This window comes from Struthio camelus, chromosome Z, assembly GCF_040807025.1.
Source record: "Struthio camelus isolate bStrCam1 chromosome Z, bStrCam1.hap1, whole genome shotgun sequence".
Taxonomy (NCBI): Eukaryota; Metazoa; Chordata; class Aves; order Struthioniformes; family Struthionidae; genus Struthio; species Struthio camelus.
In genome coordinates this window covers 42,279,997-42,307,005 of record NC_090982.1, presented here as the reverse complement: position 1 = coordinate 42,307,005, position 27,009 = coordinate 42,279,997, and the positions used below count along the sequence as shown (strand labels likewise).

The window sequence follows — 27,009 nt, the reverse complement described above, 5'->3', positions numbered from 1 at the left end:
TTTTCCTGCCAACTGTAAGAACTGATCCTGTTTCCAGGTGAAAAGACTTTTGCCTTGGTGTTCAGGAGTTAATCATACCTTCTTCTGTCTTTGAAGAAACATACTAGGATTTCTTCAATCCATTGCCAGCCTCACCACTCATGCCTCATAACACCACTTTGCATTTCAGGATTTGTAAGACAAGTTTTAACCCGTGCCTCAAAGATCAGAGACCAGTTGTCAAAAAAAAAAACAAGACAGTAAGAACACTGTTTTGAAAAAAACAAACAGTAAGAATCACTGAGGGGTACAGATAAAAAGACCACTCAGCTGGAATAGACCCAAGTGCAAACAACAGCTGAATGGGTATTACATTACATGTTATGGAAGTAAGGCTATATAGATTTCTTGTTAAGAGTCTTGCATGAGATTAATCTCTATACCTTCTAGGTTTATCTATCACCACATTTGATTATTGCTGTCTAACAAACTAAGTGAAAGCCCATTTTTAATTAGCTTAAAGGAGAAAAACTAGGATTTCTGCACTAGTACCTTTTTAGCACAAGTTTCTCTTCTTGGTAGGTGCAGCTATAAAGTGTTTAAGATTTATTTCGTGAATATAAGCCTCAACCTATTCCAGTTAACATTCCTGTTCGTTAACTGAATGAGATTAGAAAGCAAAAATCTTCATCCACGAAAGTATTGCCAAGGACGAGCTGATTTAGCAATTCCAAATTCAGGACTAGATTTGGAATAGTCTTGTGTGTATGTAAAGTCCAAAAAATACAGATAATACAGTTAGGTATCCAATATTCTTGGGTTCTGCCCTTAAATGAGAATATCTTTTTAAGCAGATACAGGAATTACTACCAAAGCCTAAGCTGACAAGCCCAAGTGCTGTAAGAAAGCCACTACTTACAGTATTGAGCACTTCCTTAAATTAATAATTAGGAATTGCTAATAGGTATGAGGAAGACTACAGAACAAAATTTCAAAACCAAGGACTAAATTCTGCTATCCTTCACTTGCATAGTAAGATACTAAGTAAAGATACTTTCAAATAAGTGTCACTGATTTATCAAATGACTAAGAGAAGCAAATTGGTGCTATTTTTTCTTTGTAAGCACTGAAAGCTACATTCAAATTTTTACTCTTAAAACACATAGTCACCCCCTTGATTCATAACTAAACCCTGCAAATTCATAACTCTTCCAGAACGACTGCAGAATACCTTTATCAACAGCAGGAACTTTTATCACAAACTTTTTGGAAACAAAATAGTTTTCTATAAAAGATTTTGACATTGTGAACTTCCAGGCAGTGAGGCCAAAAAAATGACACAGCTTTCCCATATGCTGAAAGACTACTTTTAGAATATCTTTATTTCTTCTAAAATGATATGGGAAGAGCTAGTAAAACACAGCTTATATTAGAACATAAAACTAAAATAAGAAAAGGAATGCGTTCAGCTACAGAACTTGGGAACATCACAGCAATAAGTCAAGTCATACATTTTAGGAGTCAAAAAAGAGATCCAGTAACAAAAAGCATTGAAAAGATAAAACAAAAAAGATGAAGAAAAAACAGAAGCAACTGCAAATAGGAAATATAAGAGCAAATTATTGGCTTATTTGTTTTCTTTGAACTAGTTTATATTAAACATATTCAAGGACAACAAAAAGGCTCCTGGTAAATTAATGAATTTGCAGGAGAAGAGAAGTGAGCATTACTGTTCAGAAAGCACCTTAATTAAAAAAGACAATAAATAAAAAACAATAGAATGTCCATACACTGAGGAAACAATATACGTGCACAACGCCATTAACAGTGAAGGACTACTCCTGCAATATTAGTTGCGTTAACATCGTGAAAAGATGAAATGGAAAGCTCTCGGAAAAATGGTTTCTTTTGGCCTTTCCAGAATGTATTCTCTGGTGGGCTATGCATTTTTCACTACCAGTTGCTACTTTATTTGTACTGCCCTGTCCACCTAGAGCCCCATCAAGTTTCAGAGCCTCCATGTCAACCTCCTGCTGGTTTATTGCTCCCAACACTATTTGATCTTTTCACCTAACTTATTTTTTCTATCCCCTCAAATGTTGTGTGTGCCAAGTATTAAGTGTATGGATCAATAAAGAGATAATTAAGATCTTAAAGGACCCTGCCCTCAACAAAAAACACCTCCTTTGTGCATGGCAACCTCATGCTAAAGTGTTTCTGATGCACATTAACTCCAAAGTCTAAATATTCACTACAATTACTGCACACATTGCTTGCCAAAACCTCTGAGCGGCAATCTATCTATGCATTTACATACTGTTGTCATCCTGGAGTGCTTCTGCTGTATGTTCTGGCTGGTGTTTGGTACTCTCACTTCTTTTCTAAGAGAAGAAATAAATCATTTTCAACTGTTAATATGCTGATTACAATGAGTCTGTTTTACCAGGGAGCCATGATCCCAAAGTTTTTTTTTTTATTTTTTTGTTTTAAATATAAGCTCAATTAAGTAAGCACATAATTCTGTTACATCTTTACAAGCCATGTCCTGGGCTCTGAGGAAGCTAGCTGACAGGAAAAAGTAGGACTCTGAGATAGAAGGCTGGGGAGGGACAGAAGAGCAAGACAGATCATAAGCATAATCTTATCTCAGATCTCAAGACAGCAACTCATTTGAGAACTAGCTGGAAACAATGACATACACTCACACGTGTTCATTACCCGTCTAGCAGATTACTACATACAGTGCAAGCTGAAATGTAAGGTAAACCTGAAGTGTTAAAATCTGCTGTAAGAAACTAGATTTTAGCTGATGATACCAAATTTAATATAACAAAGAAAATAGGCCAAACAAGAACAGATATATCCGAAGTTGCTAAAAGGCTGATGAGAAAAGATGAGGTGCTGAAAGTCTGTATAACGGCAATGCTATAATGAACAGGATGATTTACTGGCATAATAGGCATAATACCAGCAGCATAAAATAGCAGAGCAGCACATAAGTCAAGAATTATAGAGCAAAAGTGAATATGAATGCCCTCCCCAGCCTCCAGCCTCAAACTGCCTCCCACCACACAAGCAGGGGCAGTATTCAGAATTAGAGTAAATACAGCTAGAAGCAAAAAGGCCATACCACCTATGCAAGTGGCAACACTACAACAGCTGAAACACTCTTAACTTCATGAAAACACATGGTGCTCTTCTAATGCATTAAAAAAAGTACTTGGTGAGTGCAAGATGTCAAGGCAGAATTACAGATTCTCAGGTATAAGTATTATGCATAAAAGGAGGAAAAAGCAAAGCTACTAACTGAGCTACACTTTATGTCCCTTTCCAGAATATCAGGGACTGCATTTCTCTTGACAGTTGGCTAGATAGATTTTAGCTTAACATTAGAAGGCAAGACTCAGTTTTCATACACCAGTGTACATCTAGCTTATTTTTTGATACTTGAAGACCAGTATGTGAAATCCTCCCCTTCCCCAATTCTCAACATCAATTGTGTAGCACTTCCAAAGCTTAACATTTTTTTAGAGACGGATGATTCTTTTTGGAAGCCTGCAGTATGAACAGCAACATAAGTATTACAGAGCTGTTTGGTAGCCATTTCACGAAGGAACACAAGAGTTCAGGCTGCAAAAATAATCCTTTTCAGGTATTTGCCAGCAGGTGCACAGATTGACAACAATGGACCAAGAAATACTAAAGTATAAATAACACTCACTGGACCAAGAAATACAAATGTATAAATAATACTCACTCATTCACTCTCTACTTCTAGCAAGTGCCACAAAGAGTAAAAATTTTATTCATAAAATATTTGGGATAACGCATCCATGTTTTATTTCTGTGCTTGTCCATAGGTTGTTTTTCTCAACCCTTTTGGGTGACGAAGTAGTAGAAGGTCATACGGTTTTTTTAGCCATCTGTTTCCACTATGCCATGTCTGTCTCCTCATAAATGGAGGGTTTCACCCATGGTGCTCTGCGAGTGCTTCATACAATACACCAGCTGCCGAACTGTGCCAAGCTTGCCTGCTGTGCAAACTAGCTCGTTCTTCCCTCAACGAATTACATCCGCTGGGCCAAGTTAATGCAATACTTTTTCTGTACCACCTTTGCCAACCACGACAGCTGTTGCAAGCAAGCCTGCAGTGCAAACCCTGATGTTTGCGGCCTCTTCCTTAGTTGTGGCTATGCAAAACATCCTGGGATGATGTGCTTCTCTAAAGGGTGCCAGTTCAGAGTACAAAGCAATCAAAGTAATCATATTATCGAACTACAAAAGTCACCTTAAACCATGCATCTCATACAAGCTGCTGTTTTTTCCAAGGTTCTATTTAGAAAAAGATCAGACAATCAGAACAACGCTGGATCAAGATATAAATGAAGCTAGTCCTTTTAAATATTTCTGGTAAAATTAAATACATTACCACCATAAATATATCTCCTCTGGCACTTTCTGCAAGAGTCAAATAGGAATTTCTTTAAAGAATATTTTCAAAGGAACTGGCTTTGCTGACTGAGCTATTTATTTCTACAGCTTTTTACTGAAGACATGCAGATTTTAATACTAATTTAAAACAAAGTTCATTAAAATAGTCAACATCATCTTTAAAATCATTCAGTCTAACTGTTTGTTATCCAAGACCAGTGAAGCAATAACAAATAATTCAATGTGATCCTTTAATGCCTCCAATTTACTGTCTTTGTAGTATATCTTGCAATTAAGAACTGATTATCCTCTTAACTACTAAAAATATTTTCTACCTATAAAGCATTCCAGTCAGAAGTTGAAATCATTATTTCAGAAGATTAATAGCAACCAACAGTTTTCATTTATAAGTAACCCCTAAAGGTATCATATTCTCTTCTCCCTTAATATTTCTTCTTTATATTGTTGTTGTTGTATCTACCTCATTCTCTTTCTGAAACATAAAAATGCCTTCCTAAGTTACAAATATAATGATATTCTTATCATTTTGATTTTGCATAATTGCATTATCAACCCAAACTTTGAGAACATGAAAAAAATCATTCCAATACAGAACCATTCACAGAATATTTAAACACAAGTAAAATGCACTCCTTGCCCATGAGTGAGTCTTTGCTTTCACGTGCTTCAAGTTTTTGGTTAGCTCTTTCGCTAAGTTCAGCAATTGGAGACTATTAAAAGCCAGCATAGATAGTTATCTTAATTGATTGCAAGACAGAAAGTTAGAAAGCAGGAGGAACATTGGGCTCACAACTGAAGGAGTTCACAGCTACAAAATCACTGTCCCATGCTTCTCATCAAGACAAGAACAAAACTGCAGAAAGAAAACAGCCAAGAAAAACCGCATTAAGCAAGACAGTAGCCAACAGTGCAGAAGGAGAAACACAGACAAGAGTCATACGGTTAACAAAATTTAATTCATAGGGTGAACAAAACTTAAGCTGCAAGAGTTTGTGTGCTTCCAAACTTTTCTGGAACTATCTTTTACCACCTGACTGCTAATTTCAACAATTGAATAGCTTGTTGATCTTATCAACCGTAGTGGATTGCACAAGTAGCTCTAATTCATTTCTGCCTAAATTAACCTAAATTAGTTTACTACACTGTTGTTTAGGCAGTGCTTAAACCTAACCTACTTATCTTTGTACTGCTCCATACTCAATTGGTGTCTTAAACGTGTACTACTTGTCTGAGAGATAACTACTTGGAGTCACAGCACTAGATGTGGTTCACTACTGTACTACCAGGATTGCTCAAATAAAACTTAACTCATACTCAAATCATTATATATGATTTTTAAACTTGATCAAGGGAGTGAAGCCACTTAGCTCCCACTTGAATATGGGAAAATAATTTGTTTCACAGAAAGTTATACCTGCATTGGAGAACTATACCAGTGTTGTTACAACACTGGACAGCTCCAGCTCTTCTGAGTATCTGCAGGTATCAACTAGTACATAAAGCTAGAACACAAACACTGATATTAGCTCTAGTAACTTAGTAACAACCAACACATCTGTTGGTTTGAGAGTTACTTTAATATACTTATTAAATTGATCCTTAATGCTCCACAAGTCAGTGGACTTCATTTTCAGTAAAAGTTTAAAACTCTTAAAACAGGACTTGGAATGCAATTGCAGTAAAAAGGGAAGGAACAGTAGCATATTCTTTTCCCTTAAAGAAAGATCAGATAGAAAATGTGGAGTATTAATTCAGACAGGCTATAACCACTATTATTATAAGGCTGTGACCCATGCAATGCAGGGTTCAAGTTTGCACAAAGAAGCAAATTTACACTATCCAGAAACCCGCTAGGGATCTTTTTGATATTCCTGCTGTCTGCTCACATTTTCCCCCCCGCAAAAGCTCAGTGTGATCATTTGCAGCACTGCTCCACAAAACTCAGAAAAGCTTCAAAACTTTCTCACAAAGAGCATCTTATCTGCCCCCATGATAAACTAAAACTAACAGTTCAGTTTTGTCAAGTCTTGAGTTCTTTATAAAGCCACATACTACAACTGAAAGCACATAGTGCCCTGCAGCAATCAGCATTTGGAGGGCCGATTATTCCCGTCTGGATGTGACCCTGGGCAATATGCTCTAGAGGACCTTGCTTGAGCAGGGAGGTTGGACTAGATGATCTCCAGAGGTCCCTTCCAACCTCAACCATTCTGTGATTCTTGAATTTCAGGGCCACCATGCATTTATATGCTTTTATCCATATCCACATAAGGAGGGCTCCAGATTAAAATTGCCATCTGCTCTTACCTGTTTATGCAAGCATAATTTTTCAAAAAAAGAAAACTGCTATAGGTAAATTAAGTTTCTTTAAAAATCACATGATTTACTCATGACTTCATATCTAGCCTAATATTAAAAAATCCTGCAGTACTAGTAGTTTGGCTCTGTAGACAGCAAATGATTTCCCATAGTATGCAAATGTATTTTACTACTTCTTAGATTGAAATGTTCCGCTTTTTTTACTGTATCTTTTAATATTACATCACTTATTAAATATCACTAATTCTTATGAAATTATGAAAGTTTCGGAAAAAATATAGTTGGTCTCTTCATTTAAAATCATTGAACCAAAAAAACTCAACACCTAGGAGTAACAACTTCAATGGGACCTTTTCAGAATTCCACTTAGTATGCAAAATACTATTCTCTGCCTACCATCTTATCCTTAAGATCTCTCCACCATTAAAAAGTCAAAGGCAGTCTTTAATGAAGAAATATCAATACTGTTCTTTTAGAAAAAGAAACATATACAGAGTTGGGACTGCCACCAATAACCTAGAGTTGGAATGATGAGAGTATCCAGCAAATGCATGTTTCAGCTCAGCAACAAAACCCAGAACCCACTCATCTCTACCTCCACTTACCACCATTAGCACCACTGTCTCAGAAATGGAAAACTGTTCCTGACTATATAGTCAATACTACTATCCACTTGCCCCAAATTTCCTTGGCATATTATCTTACTTTATGTCCACTATATCTTTTTTTGTCACACTACTACAGTTTCTTTCAAGTCCCTTTTGCATTACAGAGGATTTCAGAATTTTACAAGAAACCTTTTGTGTTTTGACAATCAATAATTTGATTGTGAAAGACACGGCAGAAGAAAGCACGAGATATAAGAAAGGATGATGTCAGGCTGTAAATCGGAGATTTAAAAGTGTAAACAAAGATGTCATTTACTTACATCTCTAACATTATTTGACTTGGGGAGCAAACCATTTTCATTCTCACAAGACATCTGCCATCTATGCAAAAAAACAATTTTAGCAATCAAGCCATTATTGTTGCTGCAATCAGAAAATTGTATTTCTGATTCATATGGAATGAGATTGTCACTGAATATATGTTTTTCCCTTACCAACATCCTGCTTCAACTTAAATTTATAACTCTAGTAGATCTTTTCACATGATTTAGTCTTACGTATGAATGTACTCTCCCCACCCCAGTCTGCAATCAAATATTCTAATTGGCTTAAAATCTAGGATGCTAAAGTCATTAAAAGTTACCCTAAAATACATTTCATGTTTCAATAATTGTAACCGCTGAGTTGGCACACATCATAAAGCACACTGAGAGCAGGTGGACAACAGGGCTGTGCTGAACACTGCAGAGGGGGACAGAGGACACCACCACCAATACCAAGACTTAAGACTAATACTACACCCTGGTAACTTGTGTCTTTCAGTATTATATACCTTTATAATCAAGATATTACCATGAAGTTATACATGCCCTAGCACTAGCAGAAACTCAATACATCTGTGCTACTTCATGTAAGGATGCAATATCAGCAAATAATTAAAGCTGACATGCTCCCTGTCTGCTTATACAGGCATATTGCTGGATATAACATGTATCCAATTAAGTAGCAGCATGTACAAATAGCATACACATAACACTGAGCTCAAAATCCTAAAAGTTGCAGCTGCACTCAAGCCATGATCTAAGGCTATTGCTAAAATACGGGATTCTCACGGTCCCATAAACCAACTTGTTTGCCCCAAGTCAGTCACGCAGCAGTGCATTAACTGAAGATGACGCACATCATACCAGGTTAAGTCACATGTGGTATAGCTCATCTATACTGACCCCAAAGCAGCACTGAAAGTGTGAGGAAGGTACCTACTGCTAAGTTTACGGCAAAAGTCTGCTGTCCTAACAAAACTGATTTTAGTGTCAAATTAGGTAGGTATACGCACAAATAACCTTCAGCTATGTATGTCCGTATTTATAAGCAGTCATTAAATGAGTATCCGATAAAATCAATATCCAATAAAACACAGTTAAGTTACTTACCAATCATGCATTTAGTCATATGCTAACCATATCTTCTCCAAAGCTGGAGATGGTCACTGGGGAAAAGAAACATGTTACACAGGAAAGCAGTAAGTGTAACTACAAGTACACATCCCAGAGCCAGAGGTCCGCCTAAATAATTTAACTTGAACCTGGTTGAAAATGATCTTTCGGGAAACCCCTCAGTTACAAGCACAATCATTAGTGCCAGTTAGTACACCTAAAACTAAGCTATTAGTCCTTCCTTAACAGTTAAGAGCTCAAAGAGCAAAAAAGTATTTTGAAATAACTAGAATATTACTTGATATTCATTAATTCTATAACTAAGCAATTACAAGAACCTGTTGTGCAGATACAGATTGCACACACACCAGAATGAGTGCAAACATAGATCATACTAGGAGAGAATTTTTTTGATTTTTATATAAGTAATCTGAAAAGAGCATAATTGTTTTTGTTCCGTGCACAAAAAGCATCTATTCTAAATATTCTTCGCACACTTCTGACTGCAAAAGGATGAAGCCTCTCTAATGAAATATTTTCCAAAGGTTTGGCCTTTTTTTCCCTAAACCACTAACCAGGTCTGCCTTAAGAGTACCATATCGGTCCTAAAAATCTGAAATGCTGAGGACAAAACTGCTGTAAGCTTGTACTTCACCAAAACACTACAAATATCCAGTTACACCAAATCAATAGCTTCCCGTGGCAGCCTCTAGTCTTGTTGTTTCTTATTATAGCCTCAAGATGACTTGCCTGAGTTTTATTACTGTCAAACCACATGCTAAAGTTAAGCTATCTGCATGCACTAACCTCAGACATGAGCTTTTTACACTCAACTGTAACAGTGGGGGAGGGGGAAAAAAAGCACAATTAGTTTCACCTTCCCCAGCTACTTTCAGATCTGCACAGCCAGAAGTTCCTGCCATGGCACTGACTGTGATGGTCTCCGTTAAGGATGTTCTATTAAACCATTCAATATGGCTTTGCTGTGCAAAACAGGAGGAACTTACCTCCTCGCTAGCAATAGCGGTACAAGAGATGGGCATATTTTCTGATAAGCTTTCAAATTGTCTTGCTTATGAACAAGAAACCTTTGGCTACAGCTCTTAAACAAAACTTGTTTTGAAACATTGGTGACCACTCTATACATTCAGGTAGCAGCTTGAGCAACCCAGCAAGCCCCTCCGAGCACTCCTACTGGTGAGTTTTATGTCATGCTTAAGCCCCAGCATTCAGCCTCAAAGCGAGGAGCTTAAATAAATCTGTTTCCCCAGCTAGAAGGATCTACGCGTTTCCCATCTCTAAATTAAATGCTCTTTATTTTCCCCTGATGCTATGAATTTTACCTATTAAACCCTTCTATTTTCCAAAAGGACCTACAGTTTTTCAGAAAGACCTCCTTATCAGGAGGCTAAAACATTGCATTTGTGATTGTAACACCGAACTAAGGAACAGCACCTATCTGAAAGCATAATAAGTGTCAGAAGCAAGAAGGCAGAAATTTTATCACAAAGGAATTGACAACATGTGAAAGTTACAAAGGAGCTATATAATGGAACAAGTCAGGTTCCTTTTCTGCTCTTCCCAAGAAGCTTTGTCTGTTTTTAATCCACGAGAAAAAAATAACCTGAATTTAGATCCCTGTTTGAAGCACCCCAGAAAGCATTATTAGTGAAGAAAAAAGCATTCTTCCTCAAATTTAGGCATCTTAAAACCCATAGCGAATAGCTAATAGATAAGGATCCATCACATATGAGAAGGCTGCCTCCATATGGCTCTCATACCAGCAGCAGCATACCACTAAGGCTAACATGGCCCACTCTCCCTCTTTCAAAAATTTATTCTCAGAAAATGTTTTATATTTGAGTTCTCTGCATTAATTTATTCCTAAGATTTCAAGGTTTTTTTCCCCAATTAATGTGAAGTGCTTTGACTTGCATTCTGCCTTTGACACTGCAAATTTATTGCAAGAGGTAAAAATCTGAACATGCACTAAAATCCAAGACACCTATATATATGTATCTACATACACACATATCCTATATATATGTATCTACATACCCTCCTCCCCCCCCAAGCTACATTTCATCATTTTTAAACTCAGCTTGCTACTGCAAGGGTCTGCTAACTAACTTAGTTACACAAGCATATTCCATGATATTGTCAGGAAGTGCAATGACTGATATATAGGATTTTTTCAGAAGCATTTTTAATTTTAAGAATAATGCTTTAAAAACTTCATTTTAATATGCACTAATTCTATAATTGGAAAGCATAGAGAACTAGAGAATGACAACAGAAAGCTATTGCTACATGCTTTAAAGCCATAACCCTGACTGCTAAGACTGCAGTAGTTATAGCATATCACTATCAAAGTAGAGAGTCCTGTAAAGGATACAGGTTTTATCCTATCAACTCAACCAGGTGCAAGAGCCCATTTTGCCAGGAAGATTTATTTCCGTCAAAGCACCAAGCAGCAAACTTCTGAAACTAAATATGGTATTCACACAAAATATGAAGAGGAACAAGTTTCAGAAATAAACTGAAGATCCCAATTTGCTCATCCTACATAAATAATTGAGAAACATGTAAAGGCAAACACAATCTGCCCTGCTTCTCCCCTCTCAGAGCTGACTATACTCACAGATAATATAATAGGCAGTCCTTCAGTTTCAGCAAGGGGGAGCAACTCAGGCAAAACACTCTTTACTCCACTTTGCTTTCAAAACGCAGTTCAATGCATAACTGGGTGTAAAGTTCACACCTAGAAAGAACTCACTGCACGTTTTCCACTAAGTTTCCAAGACCGAACAAATTCAAAATAAAAATTCACATATTCATAGATTACAGAAAAATGAAGTGTTAGATGAAAAAGGAAAAATCCTTTCAATGCTACAGAACTAAAACAACTCTGAAGGTCTAGGTTGTATTTCTGTCACAAGCCTCCTATAAATTTAGGTCCAACAATGTCAGAGACACCTGTTAAATTAGTTAAACCAAAGAAATGCGAGTTTCTTGTACATTCAATATCAGCATATAGAAATCAGAAGTAAAACGAACAAGCTTGGTTCCCTGAAAAAGGCTACCAATCTAAAATGGAGTGAAAAGAATATATTATCTGCTTTGATTGTACTCTGTTTTAGTTGGAGAGCCTTTCAAACTTGTGCAACCATGCTGAGCACTCCAGTTAGAACTCCTCATCTTAAATAGAAAGTCTACTGTTTTTCCTCAAGCATTTAAATTCTACGTATTTTAAGGCAGCAGTCCTGCATAGGGCTAACTCTTCCTCCTGGCACCTGCTTAAGTTTCTCCATTATATATTGTCTGATGTCATAATCACATCTGTGTTGACCCATGCCACGAATTGAAGTGTCAGAAATCAAAACATATTTAGAAGCATGTATATTGTCTTCTGAATTTTATTCAGAGATATAAAATATTTGTCCTTATGCTTTACCTTCAAGGATGATGACATTGACTAGAAAGCAAGAAAATAAGGTAGATAGCCCATAAATTTTTGTATTTAGATGATGCTTCAGACCATAAAGGAAACAACACTTTAGACTTTATCTTAACCTTCAGTGTCATGAAATGTTAAAACTAGAACAAAACCCAGTAAAGCCAAGCCATCATAAAATGTTTTCTGTTCTTGTCAGAGCTTCAAGAAAAGCTTTAAATTTTGAGTGTTCATCTACAAACAACACAAGGAAGAAGTTAAATACAAAGCTGGGACTGACTCGAGAGAAGTCAAGAGAGTCAGTAAGAGTTATGTGAAAAGCCGCATCAACATTTAATCAGACTAATGAATCTCATAGCAAGGAACGCATTAGTTACAAACTGAATAAGAAGAGGAAAAGAGTAAACAGCTAATACTGCTTGTGGGGAAGGCAGATGTCGTGTGCCAGGATGTTAAGTCAATAATTGGTGTAATAAAGAACACAAATTGTAGGATTTCAGCCCTTTCCTTCAGGGTTTCTTTCATTCCTTCATAAATTCTGCAGGATCTCAAATACATCCATCCTCTCTCGAGTCTTCTGAAAGAACTTAACTGCTTTCTGAAACGCTCACATTTCCTTAAGGGATTTACATAAGGGTCTAAGCAAACTTCCTACATTTCCTCTAGATCAGCTCTCCTGAAGCCTGAACTAAACTTTCCCACCCACTCCTTGGCTTTCAGGCTATGCTCTCTAGCTGGATTGCCTATATATCCTCCAGCAGACTTTCACAAGGGGCCTGGTATGAAAGAAAAGTGCATGAAGAAGCAGTCCCACATGGAAAATGAAAGAAGTTGATCATAAAACATAAGAAAGTCTAGAAGGAACAAAGTAAATTCTACAACATATTGCAAGGCCTGCATTTACAGACTTGATATCATTTTCAGAGTCTCTGTGGACTTCTGCCTTAATTATTAAATACTTTCTATGACCTCCAAAATGTTACCTATAAATTCTTTCACTCATAAGATCAAACCACTTAGATTTTCCAAAAGGCCCAAGAGAACATTTCTGGATTTTGTTAGAAATGCATAATTAAACCCCTTTGGATTTTCAAAAGAACAGAGTTTATTTTCAACAATGAGCTTTTCCATAAAGGTGATGTACAAGTCAGATTAGTAACTTTTTTGTGCCTTCAGATACTTGCTACAATCAGAAACAAAGAATTTGGATGACTAGTATGTCAGGAGATACACACACACACACACACACAAAAGTCATCCCTACAAAGTTTTCTAACTAACATTTATTTTCTTCACAAGTTGCTTTCTGTCTTTCCTCTTTTTAAATTAAGGAAATTAAGGAAATTAAGGCTCCAATTCAAAAATTGGTAAGAGTTCTTCTACTTGGATTACTGAAATTCTCTATGCAGATTCTATTTACCCAAAAGATTGTCATACAACTAATAGCGTAACCAAACATCAGAAATGTTCATGCACAGTATCCAGACCAGACATGTCAAAATGGGTTCCTGACCCAAATAGCTTACACACCATGAAAAGGTGCGTACAATACTGTTCAATGGCCAATAAAAGCTGTAATTAAGGAATACAGCTTGAGGGAGAAGAATCAAATTATGTTTTAATTACATCACTATAATCACATTTATCTATTTCAAGTGAGAGGTTAATTTGTTCCCAGGTTTTGTTTTTTTCTGTTCCTTATTGATTTAATGTTAAGTTTGGTAGGTTAAAACAAACATTTTAGCTTCATACATTAAAAAAATAAGTTCTGTCCCCCTACATCATACTTGGCAGCATATTTGAGCAGTTCAGTTCTGTGCTTAAATTTTTTCAAATATTGGACAAAACTGGCTGGCTATATCCCTTTTGATTTGTTAGTAATCACTGAAATTAGCTGGTTTATGCATGACTTTACACTCGTTTTAATAATGCTATGGTTCTTAGGCAGCATGGACGCATAACACTGGCAACAAAATTCTAGCATACAGCTGTTAAATTACCTTCCAAGTATATTCCTAATTTCCAATATTTTTCCCCATCAGAATATGCAACTACACCCTGCATTTTTTTTTTAACTATCTTAATTATTCTGAAGAGTTATCTGCTGTGATCAAACATTGATTTAGTAGTTGGTTAGCTCATGAATTGTTTTCCTCAGCAATAACGTGTGACAAGGGAGTAGGCTAAAATGAGAGCAAAGAAGGAATAAAATCATAGCCGAGTTTCATTAAGCTTAAGCTTGTACCTTAATAGTCTGTCACTTCTTGACCTTTTCCTAAAAAAGGAAGATACTGTCATTTTCTTCCAGTTCAGATATTTTTATTTCAAGGAGTCATTCAGAAATGAAAATTAGCTTACATGCTAACAACTGTTTGGACAAAAATGAGATTTCATAGTTTACAATACAGAACAAGAAATAGGTTCTGCCATGACAATAAGCTTATACAGTATAGCCTTAAACAGTTAAAAACAAGATCTGAAAGACAAGATCAGTCAGCTCTTCCAGTCATACTCCTCAGAGAAAGGAGCTTAAAGATTAAGAAATAACAGTAACGTAAGCTGAGTAAGTGAAAAACCTAGAGGTTACTCACTCTTATCAACATCTTGAAAGAGAAATGGAAGAAGATATCTTGATAAAGAGGTAGATGACAAACACTGATTATCTACTCAGCATCCTCTCTTGTCATAAGGCTCCTACTGATCTGATCTGCCAACAGCATTAACGATGGGGAGACATAGCTAGTAGTTAAATGTCATAAAGGAGTCATCACCTGCAATACAGCTCAATAACTGCTCTTCCAAAAAAATCAAGTTCCATTGCAGAAGCCAATCCAACTGTCAGCAAAAAGGAACCTGACAGGATGATTAGGTTTCAGCTTCATAGATTAAGGCAGCATGAACTTCAGCCCACCAAACACAGATGGTTGACTGACACACAAAAGAAAAGAATTAGTCACTCTGAGTAACTGGACAAAACAGAAAAACACTTTAGAAAACATCCACCCCCTTCTGCTTGTCCCAGCTTTTGAAGAGATTGCCTCTTACATGCAATCACAGAGAGACAGTTCAGTCAGCAGCAAGGATATAAGAGAAGGCAAGCAAAAGGTAAGGCAAAGAAAGCCAGCTAAGCTATTCTCCAAGTTCATTTTCAAATAAGGGAAATCAATTAGAGAACAAATTAATTCAAAAGGTCTGCTGTAGAATAGCAGGCTGGAGTTGAACTGCTGTAACCATTGGATCTTATCTGTAAGAGATTTCTCTTTTTTTAACATGGACTAAGTAGATTAAAGCTGTAAAAGCACAGGAATACTTAGTTTCTGGCTAATAAAACTAGAAATAATTCAAAAAGTTATGAAAAGAGACAATTTAAAAAAGACCAAGTTTCTCCTTTATCTCCCTTCCTCCAAGGGAATGTATTAAGAGAAATGACTTATCTGATTTTTCTAGTTTGAGAATACACTCTGGATTGAGAATAAGTAGCTTACAGAATTAGAGATGTGTGACTTACCCACAAATTTGGTAGGGTGCAACTAAGGAGACTCTGAATTGAAACATTTTCTCACTTAAAGGCAAATCATATATCAGCGGTCAGGTGCGTCAGGCTACGACAAGTGTTCTACAGAATTTGAAATGAGTTGCAGTAAAATAAATTCTATAAAATCTACTCATAAAACTGCAGTGGAATTGAGATACATTGAAACGAATTCCGTAAGTTCCTAGTTGTAGATTTCATCTGTCTTACCATCTTTCTCTGGAAACAAAAATAATTGGACTAAAACTTAAGATTTATTTTGCCTTTCACTTGCACCAACATAATGTAACTGTTATACTACAGTAAGAGCCCAGACGCAACTCCCACTGATATAAAATGGAGATTTCACCTTCTAAATGAAATTTGCAACTTAAACATACAGCAACCTGGTTTTTGAATTGACAGCATGTTAACTAACAGTATTCCATTTAAACTACTCTAACATCCTAGGGCAATAAGGGTTTGGTTTTTACAAGTTTGCAAGTTGCCAGTTTGTTCATCCCCAGAAGGACACAGCCAGTCTTCACTGATGAAAACAAAATTCAGTAATGAAGACAATTTGTTCTGTTACTAATAGTGGGAATATCAATTTTTTCCATGGCATACTCCTATAACACCCCGAGAGAATATACAAACTCTGTTAACAAATTACACCTGGACAACAAAATCATCTCATAGCAACACTTCAGAAAGAGAAGCAAAAGTCCTGTTTATACCACCTAGGGTTCAATTTGTGTACATGTTGAAAAATCGTCCTCTGAGTCCCAACTACTACACCCATATATGGGGAGAAATATTCTAGACATAACTCCAGCTACAAGAAACCAAGAGATGAGGACAAAGTACTGCCTCTTATTTTGATCCGAAGAAAACTGCTCACTTTTCCATGCCTCCGCGTCAGATACGGACTTGAATATGAACTTGGCCATGCCAGTTCAGTGCTTAGATTTTTCATAAATTTATCAAAGGAGAAGTAACAAGAATATCTGTACCATAACCAGGTCACAAAACACTACAGCCTTCACCACACAGATCCCCTGTGCATATAGTCTCCTTAAATTTTTTCAGGACTTGAGAAGTAGCTACTTCCACATCTTCCAGTATAGAAAGGAAGAACAAAAACGCACATGCCAATACAGTTTAAAAACATCACAAGGGTCTCAGTTGTCTGTATTTCCTGGACCACCACCACCATCCCCACTATGAACTCAGTTCCTCGAAAACACTCCAGAAAGCCTATTACTCATCTTTCATCAGCTGCCAATGTAACTGTTAATCAAGAAAAGAACAATCTGGACACAACTGCAAGTATGCCAAATGAGCACCTTCCCTAGAAGATCTGTAAAACGGGCATTTAACCCAGGTACAGCACAGTAGCATAAAAGAATACAGCCTAATGTGTTTATATAATATATATAAAACAAGTTCAATCTAGTAACAGGAGAAAAATTTCTTGAACAGCCGTGACTGAGTCACATGAAATTAAGCTTTACCTTCAAAGCCTACAGGCAAAATTCCTGATGCCAAAGCCACATTCAGTTCTCCATTAAAAATGCCTGGAACATAGTGTCATACTACTCATAATGCAGCAACAAGACCCACATCCATCAGTTTTAATAAGATGATATAAGGTAGGATATTTAATAATGGCAGGGAGAACTATAACAATTACACCACCACAGCTTAAATTTTATTGGCAGTTCAGGGTTGGAGACAGAGGCAGTGTGCCACCCCCCCACCCCCACCCCAAAAAAATGGCTTCAAATTCTACAGGAAGTTCATCAAAATTCAGAAGGTGACGTTTTCATAAGTGACTGCAATATTCTACTTTCTGCTTCCCTATTAACAATAAGGAAGCAATACAAAGCACTTGTCCAGGGAAGAAAAAGCCTATTTCATTGCACATGTTAGAATGTCTCAGATAACAGAAAGGCAACAGTTTTCTACATAAATTAAAATAGCTCTCAGTTTTGCAAGGGGGTTGATTCATTATATTAGATGCATTAACTCAACAAATCAAACGTCAAGTGATAAAGTGAAAATCCTACTATTTAGCAGGTCATCTTTTTCATAATCACGTAGTTACTTTTATTGCACAAGTTCTCCTTATATTAACAGTTGGTTCTAATGGCAGGGAGGAAGCACACAGGGGGCAGCATTTCCATCATTTCCTCCTTAACTGAAAGGCTCCTTTTTCGGTTGGTCAGAAATCAAGCATATTATGCATATTAAAAAAATTAAAATACATATATATTTATACATTAAAAAAATAACTTACCTGCTTGGGAAGCCGGAAGAGAGAGTTTTTATAAAATATATCTTTAGCCTGACTCCATGTTCCATCGATGATAATCATCACAGATGGACTAGAAGGCATCAAAGCAACTTCTTCCAGATTAGTTGCTTCAGCTCCAGGATACAAAATTAGAGCATTGGGATTTCTGCACACAGTTGCTAATTCAGGATACCTTCAATGCACACACATAAAAAGACAATTGAATGTTTCCACGACAAATATATACTTTCAGATATTCTAAGCTACTAAATCCAATTCATCTCAATTTTAAATTTCCAAAAGTCCATCACTCAGCCGATCTCTTTTCAAAACTTCATGTACAGTTCTTGTTTTCCCCTTGCCTCCTAATGAGGGGGAAGGGGAACTTCACAGTAGTAATCAGTAAAAAGCTTAATGAAGCAATCAGCAATATTTTCCAATGCTTTAATCAGTAGAGATTAAGACCTTCACTTCAGATAAACATTAGAGGATGTTTTGAATTGTTTACTAAAATTTTACCATAAAAACTAATCTAAAATTTATTCCAACACTAAATGCAAAAATACTACAACCTACAGTCATGAAGCAGTTTCAGTTAACATCAACTTGCAGTCTTCAGAACTGCCTCAATTCAGGAAGAAGAAAATACAAAGCAAGGACTGACTAAAGCATATGCAGCAGACTAAAAAAAAAATTCTGCATACTACTTCAGAGGTTACAGAGAGCGACTGCCAGTGAGGAGAGGGAGCAGAGTAACGAGCAGTTTAAATAGTCTATGACTGTTTTTGCACTCGGAAGTCAAATGGAAAGCTAGTAGAGCTTAGCACTGCTCTGGCCTCCTCGCCTTCTTTAAGATTAGATTGCTAAGAGGGCCAAAAGTATTCCTGATCATTAAGATCAACTGGTGAGTAGCAGTGCCCCTTGTTTGACGGTATTCTGAAGATAGTACACCAAAACAGTCATGTGAAATACAGCACATATCACAACTCATTTAAAAAAAAGCTAAGAAACCAAAGCACCAACTGTATACCATCTACAAAAGGCAACAAGGCATTGTGGAAATAAGGTGCAAAGCAATACAATGGGATTCTCAATAGCCAGCACATCAAGTGGGCTATCCATGCTATCTTAGAAGAACCACAAAGGACAAGTATATGTACCAAGACACCAACAGAAGCAGGATTTAAAGATGTCAGTTCATGCTAGGAAATTCCTAACACTATTGTGCACTCAGTCTTGAAGCCCCAGGAGCGGGGCACCTGCACCATTTCTCTAAAATTCAAGCAAGCATCTCCTTTCCTTTATTGCAATGAAGGCAGAGGAAGAAAAAAGGTCGGGGAAGAAAGCAATGCTTATTAATGGTTCTTGAGTTGACATCTATTAGGTGTACTTCAAACCTGCATACCTCACCACACTCTGGACAGATGGGGAAATACAGTTTGATTGCTGTTAGGTTTAGGTAGAATTTCAGTCCTAAGACACTGAGACTCTAAAGCTCAAGACTTGCCTAGGACCACATGGGAGACATTCAAAATGGAAGAGAAATTGAATTCAGCATACCAATATTAGCCCAGAGCCAGCCTTCCCATATTTGACCATCCTCACTCCAGGTAAACAATCCAGATAGACCTGGCTCAACCCTACGTTGTTCGATACTGTCAATGTTACTTATCAAAAAAGTAACCACCTTTTTTTCCAAAATAAATAAAAAATGTAAGCAGAGATAGAAAAGCTGTAAAATAAGTCTGTAATAACTTTCTACCAAGGACTACATGGAAACCTATCCACACACAACTTTTAACCTTAACTTAAAATTTTGGTAATTTCTAATCACTTCAGCCTAACCAGAAATCATGCTACTCAGTCACATACAAGGGATATTTCATTACAGGCTACCAAAACATTCAAGGTTTAAATCTATAATAGTGGTCATTAATTTCAGATGCTTATCTTGAGAGCCCAACTCCTCAGAAGAGCCAAGTCTCCTAATTCTGGGATGTTAGAGCTTAAAAATAATCAAGACCTCTTAGGTGATGGCCAAAAACACCCCATTCCAAAAGCAAACAAAAAACACCCACGACCTTGAGTGCTGCTGAGCGTATGTAGAGAGATTTACCACACTTTCCTTGCACAGTAAGAGGTTCCTAGAAATACATGCTGCTCAGCTCCTTGTAGGTCATGGCACATCAGGCTTTAGTTTTGCCTGTTTTCTAAGGCTTTGCTTTCTGTTAGTTTGTGGCCAAAACATAGCACAATAAGCCTTTTCTTACTCATGAATCACCATTGCTATGAAGAATTTGCCTCTCTCCTCCAAACAGGTTTCATGTGAATCCTTCAATTTTAATTATAACTGCATAAAAAAATTGAAACAGTCTCACTTAAAGAGACTGGATCTGCAACATTGATAAGTAAAATGGATCTGTGTTAACTGAACAACTTCATGTTGCATTTGAAAGGCAAGTACATATCAACAATACCACTTTTCACAGCCACTTAGCAAGAACATGCTTCTGATCTGCTTGCTTTGGGTAAATGCTGTAATACAATATATTTAATCACACACTACTATTGAAATACTGCAATAGGGCAGGATATCTGCTGAGATGGATACCCTAGAGCCAGATGTTTTAAAACTAAACCATTAGAGGGAACAATTGTGAAAAATCAGCCATTTCACTGAAATGCTGAAATAGAGCTGTTGCCTGCTCAGCTCTTCTGAAAACCTGATCCACACACTATAATACAGTTTGCTTGGCTTTTTTTGCCTACAAGCTTTGACTTGTATGCTTAAGCTTACTATAGCACCAAGTAAAAGATTATGAATTAGATTTCGTCTTCACATATCTTTACTTCTAAAAGCAAGGGCATATAGTCCTACAATAAAAATTCATTAAAACAACATCAATATTGATTTTTTTTTTCCCCCAAATGTCATCAATTTCTTCCATTGTTTAAGTACAAGAGTAATTTGATACAAATAGTATGGCTCATTAAAAATACAGGAGATGAATATAAACATCAACCTTAATAAAATTATGACAACTCATGAAATATTAAACAACATATGCCAGTTTTGAAACTCTCCCCAGACCCACAGCAGAAGCTCCTTGCTCAATGCCATGCTACGCACTGAAAGGTATTTTTACTTTTCATCCCCACCACACAAGGCTGGTGCTAAAAAACTCAGCACCAGGCCACTTGCACGTGTGTTACCCAGCCCACTCTTGCTGTGTATAGAAGCACTAAAAATGACTAGACACAAAGCCCAGGCCACATACTAGACCACTGCATTAGGAAGGAGACATACAACTTCTTAGAAGGACACCATCTTCGACCAAGTCCAGAGAATTGCTAAACTGCTGAAAGGAGAATTGGGAAAGTCTCAATACAGGCTTAACCTACTATAAACCACCCAAGTTCATCTTTTGAGGTGGGATGGGTTTGGGGATCAGGTTGTTATTTTGTGGTTTTGTTTTAACTTAAACTGCTGTTAAAGTTCAGAAACATAATTCTATAGTCCAGCTAGACCAGTGATTGTGGGGAAATGAAATCCAACACACACACAGGTAAAGCAGGAGCGCAAAGATTCAGTAGGGGTAAGCACAAGGAGCACAAGTGCAGACGCTCACATCACGATAAGCTAGCTCAGGCTACAGAAGAGTTGATAGTAATGATAGAAAAGTTCACATAACAGCTGCCTACAGTCAAAAGGTGATTTTCTTACTCATCTTGCCATATTTTGATCGAACACACAACAGCTTTCACAGCGTTTGTGACTTCTGACATGGCCAAAGACAACATGTCGTTTGCCATCCAGCCACACAGTTTTGGCAGTACAGCTGAAGAACAGAGATCTGTCTGTGCAGGGGTCAGCATTTGCTATGGACAAGATACAAGGACCACATGCTTCAAAATGAAGCTTTCTTTCAGATGTTCTTCAGGAAACTTCTCAAACAGTCTTGCCACTAGTTACGTTATAACTTGAATCCAGGAGCAGTTCAGTGAGAGTACCTGTTGCAATCAAATCCCTTCTCAGTGGTGTTTAGGACATGGAAGTCTTCCGCTGTCTTTGAAGCCTCAAGCACAAATGCTTGAACACAACTGTGGCCTAACGCTGGAAAACATGGCAAACACCAGGCACAGTAGGGGGCACAGCAGCTAGCATAGGAGCTCAGAACAAGCGGAGGGCAGACTGCAGTGTGGCTATTGGCCATTGTTCGAGGGAGACTTAAAGTATACCTTACTTATATGTAGTGTGTCCTAGGGCATTCATTCCCTCATGCTTTTATAGAAGCTTTGCTTACTCTGAAATATGTAAAGGCTCTTAATTTTACCATGAGCAGCCTCAGCCAGCATGCTCATGACAGACTCTTTGAAGCTACCAAATCAAGAGGGGACTGAAGCTGAATTTCTAAACAACCAGTACTTGACTTCCTACAGATCAGAAGCTGACCTTAAGAGATTTTACAACTCTGCCAGTCAAGGAAAAAAAGAAAGAGGAAGTTGCTGTATTTGCAAAAAATATATATTTTCTTAAAACAGTTGAGCTCCTCCAGAGCCTTAACATTTCCAAAGGGCCTTCAAGAGAGTGGTAAAACCTCAAAACTGAAATGAGAACTCATTTCTGGCTTTAGGTACTGAACTTCAGTGTACTGTCAAATTTGGTGGGATTTAGAATTCATTTTAAATGCTACTTTTCAAATAACTCATCTCATTTAAAAAGTGGATCTGCTAAAGAACTTCAAACACACAGTTGTTATATGTTAACTTAACAATTAAGACAACCAACCAAGCAAATCCTTCATTTGTCACCTGTATTCATGTACTTTTAACAGGTGTTATCAAAAGCTCTTTACAGATTTGTTATGATTATGACTTTCAAGTCATGAACCTAGGTCCTTTTATAAAATCTAAATGAAATAAAATTATAGTGAATCACTGATGAAGTTAAATATACACAATTCACTCATACATATGTAACAAGGAAAAAAACGTGCAGATCTAACCTTCCACCCCAGCCAAGATGACTGTAACAGAGTTCTTAATTCTTAATATTGTGCAAAGAGTTGAGAAGACAACTTAATTCTGTTGGAAATTTGACAGTCATGACCATTACATAACAGATTTCAGCTGGCATAACCTGAAAGGGCCTGATAACAAACACGACTTTGCCTCTAAAGCATGATCTAGGTTTGTAAGTTAATGTATAATGGAAAATGGGCAATATAATGAAAATATACATTTGAATGATGTAAAAGATGCTTGAGGGGAACTAAAGAGACCTTAAATTCACATGCATTGGACATCAATAGAAAAAGAGCTTGCTCAAGGTTACAGTCATGGAAAGAGGTGTTGCTTTCCTTCTCTCAAAAGGACAAAGTAGAGCAAGACCCATTCTCTCCTCTGTGGGTCTAAGCAATGGCTAAGGAGGAAAAAAAAATTCACAGAATTGGTGGACAAGACTAAGAGGTTAATCAAGCAGGAAGATATGATACCAGAAAAGAAATTCAAGTCTTACTATTTCCATGAAAGAAAGCAGCACAAATTAAGAGGAAATACAAAGCATGAAATAGAAACCCAACAGGAATACCTCACCTAAACTGTAATCACTTCATTATGTCAGAAAATAAGTATAACAAATACACAGCCAATAGATGTTCGCTCAGATACTAAGGATGGTTAAGTACAAAACCAGAATAAGCAGCTCTTGCACAAGTACATCAAGAGCAGGAGGAAAAAAGAAACCACGCACAAACAACACAGGCCTGCAACTCAGGAAAAACTGGCAATACATAAAAGCTCAAAATTTGAATCTTACAGTTAAACTTTTCAGTAGAATCATATTGGTAACGCAATGGGCTTCAATAAACAAGCCAGCTCTTAAGTTAGAATATAGTCACCTCAAAGTATGTTACCTCAGAACAATTTGTGCACGTTCTAGAACAGTTTGAAAAGAAATCCCTCAAAAATACATGTGAACTGGAGAAAGTCTATGGACAAGAACAGCAAGAGTAGTCAAAGCCTTTACAGAGGAACTGAATAGACTGAATTTGTATATTTTCTAGAAAACAAGGCCAAGGGGAAATCTAAGCAGTATCCAAGACCCCAAGAAGAAGGTAACCTATTCTTTATGTCAACAGCAGACAGGAAGATAAACATCAAGCATAAGTATAGCAACAAAGATACATACTGAACAGGGAAAAACCCCCGCAAGCTTTCTAAAAGTAAAAAAATTAAGACCACATACTAAAATAGACTCACTGAGAATACTATAGAGACTCCAGTATTGGACTGTGTTAACACCAGGCATGTACACAGCTGATTTTGCTTTCTGTACAGGAATAACAGTGACATTTGAGGACCTTTCAAGCTCTACTTCTGTAAGCGTGCTGCTGTATGTTACAGCAAATACCAAGTGCTAATGGTCTTTACTCTTTGTCTTACTCTCACATATGACTTCCACTAACGGCGCTAGCCCAAAGGAACATCTCATCTATAGATGCCCATGCTTCCAGTGTTCCCACACTTGTATTTAATGTAACAATCTTCCCAGGAACACTCGCTACAGGTGCTATACTTGCAGTATTTGCATATATTAATAGCTTTTAAGTTTTCATTACCAGTTTGTGGAGTTTAAAAACTACAATAATTCCCAGGCAAAAATCAGTTTTTAGTTATGGCTGCAGCATTCCATTTCTTTCCATTTAATATTTTCCCCCAGTAATTAAAAATTCAACCAACCTGAAGATCAACTTCTTTCTATATGTACATACACATTAAAATTAAATTTCTTATCTATTACCATCCTTTCCGCAGACAGTGTACAGCTTGTAAGAAGATTATGTGCTTTAAAGGTGTTTTAAGGTACAGCTATGTTCTTGAATCCTAAGAGAAAAGCTTATAATACATCTCATGCAAACCACTATTCAGCCTTAGTTTTAGTACGCAGCAGGTACTACAGGTCCATGTGATCTGTTTAGTCTTACAACATTCTGCTAGCCAAAAGTACTGCGATCTTCTTCATTTGTGCCTAAATTGTATCCAACCACTTTGTCATAGACTATTCTTATGTTCTCATGATCATACTTAAGACAGGTAGCATCTCATTATTCCTGAGATGCATGCTCTAGAAGCATGGAAGTTAAACACTGCAGTCTTTGCAGCATAAACTTTTTTAATCACACAGCTATAACCAGTTTCTGTCAAATTCTTTGATGGGTTTAATTCAATAGGAGACTATTAAACTTTGTCAGTGCCAATAAAAGTGTTCAAATAAAAAAAGCCACGTTGCCAGTTAGCAAATAGTACTAATATTAGAGAACAGATGCTAATTTAGCATCTTTAAAAAACAAGCAGTTTAACAGGAACTTCTCACTTTTCCTCCACCTCATCATCACTACTGGTTCACCTTGGCAGGTCACTAGACCTTTTAACCAGCCCCTGCACTACGAATTCCAACTGTGAGAACACTGATCCCCACAGTTCACATAAGGTAATTAAATGAATAAAGTCAACAACTCTGTGTGGAGAGTACACACAGTTCCTTAGGATCAGTGCTGAAGCATAAGGAAGAGAAAGATTGCCATTTTCATACTAACCTCCAGTGAGGTCTATGTTTTTCCCCCTTTTAAGCAGCACAGATTTATCTTTGGTCACAAAATGAAGTCACAAAAACATTTAAGGTTTTTGGAAGCTTGTAATTTTATGACTTCTTTAACCATTTACTGGGCAGGGAGGTGTCACAAAAGCTGCTTATTAAGTAAGCCTTTTTAATCTAGGCAAACCTGTGCATCACATACTTTAAGTAAACACTCTGGTGAGTTCCACAGTGAAAATCCACCATTGTCAATGCCTCTGAATAACGTTAGCTATTACAACATAAACATGTAAATAAAGGAGAAGGGAGCTTCCTTGTTTAAGGACTCAGCATGTCACTACCATTAGGCTGGTAGTGTGTGATCTTAAATTTTTTTTTTTCCTGTCAGAACTGGAGGTGGCCTGCAACAGTGTAAGAACTAGAAAAAAGGAACAATGGGTTCTCTTTATTCTGCTTTCTATTATTCCTATTTCCATTTATTTCTCCTTTCTGAGGTGTTGTGCTTTAATAATACTTAGTTTAGTATTTTCATAAAATGAAAACTGTTTCTTGCACTGTTAGTGTACTTGCAGATTTTTCTAGAAAAATAGATTTCAATGAACCTTGGCATTTAGTTTAAAAACATGAGTATCTTCTAATTAACATTATTTCTCTCTGCCATCTTAAAAAGAGATCATTTTGGTTCATAACCGTATTTAATTTGTAACTATTTTCAGTTCTCATTCCATTACCCCAAAGCACTATGGAAACATTAAGACACTGGCAAAAGCGATGAACCTCTTGTCCAACTAATCTAATAAAAACACTAATTTGCACAGTCCATTTCTGTCCTTTCTCCTGGCATACCCCCCAAGAATAAGAATTATCCACCACCACAGCTGAGAACTCAGTGAAAACACAACTGTGAAAGTGCTGCTGTGAAGTTGAAAGTATAACTATGGAAAAGAAAATTGAAGTCGTTTAAGTGACATGAACCATTCTCAGGCCAAAAAAAGTCTGAAAATTGATGTTAATCCAAGAGTCTGCAGTAGCATAAGAAAAACCCCCTGTAGTATGGCAGCCTGTAGGCAATTCTTTTAGAAAAATACTGATCTTTTCAGTTTGTCATTACACAGGACCAAAGGAGAAAATCGCTTTTTCTTAAGGACCAGATAAGTGGTTTTTGTTTGTTTATTAAAAAAACAGATATCCACCTATCCTATCATGATGTAAACTAAGGGCTACTGAGAAGAATATCTAAGGTAGAAGGACAGTTCTACAACTTGAAATTACTGGAGCAGCATCTGGTTTTCATTTTTAATTAAAATATATTTACCTTGGTATTTGTACCATCTGTAGCATTACAGTATTTACTAAT

At 36.9% G+C, this 27,009-nt stretch overlaps 1 protein-coding gene across 6 annotated transcripts in view; it reads right to left on the bottom strand.

Moving 5' to 3' along the window:
* LOC138064505 (tRNA-uridine aminocarboxypropyltransferase 2-like) overlaps window positions 1-27,009 on the bottom strand; it is a 121,260-nt gene that overhangs the window by 46,263 nt on the left and 47,988 nt on the right. For all 6 annotated transcript variants that reach the window (XR_011137769.1, XR_011137767.1, XR_011137768.1 and 3 more), the window contains exon 4: window positions 18,059-18,248. Coding sequence is in view for 3 of the 6 variants with exons in the window: in XM_068927383.1 (XP_068783484.1) it covers window positions 18,059-18,248 (190 nt within the window). In the remaining 3 variants the exon portion in view is untranslated. The remainder of the gene's footprint in view (window positions 1-18,058; window positions 18,249-27,009) is intronic.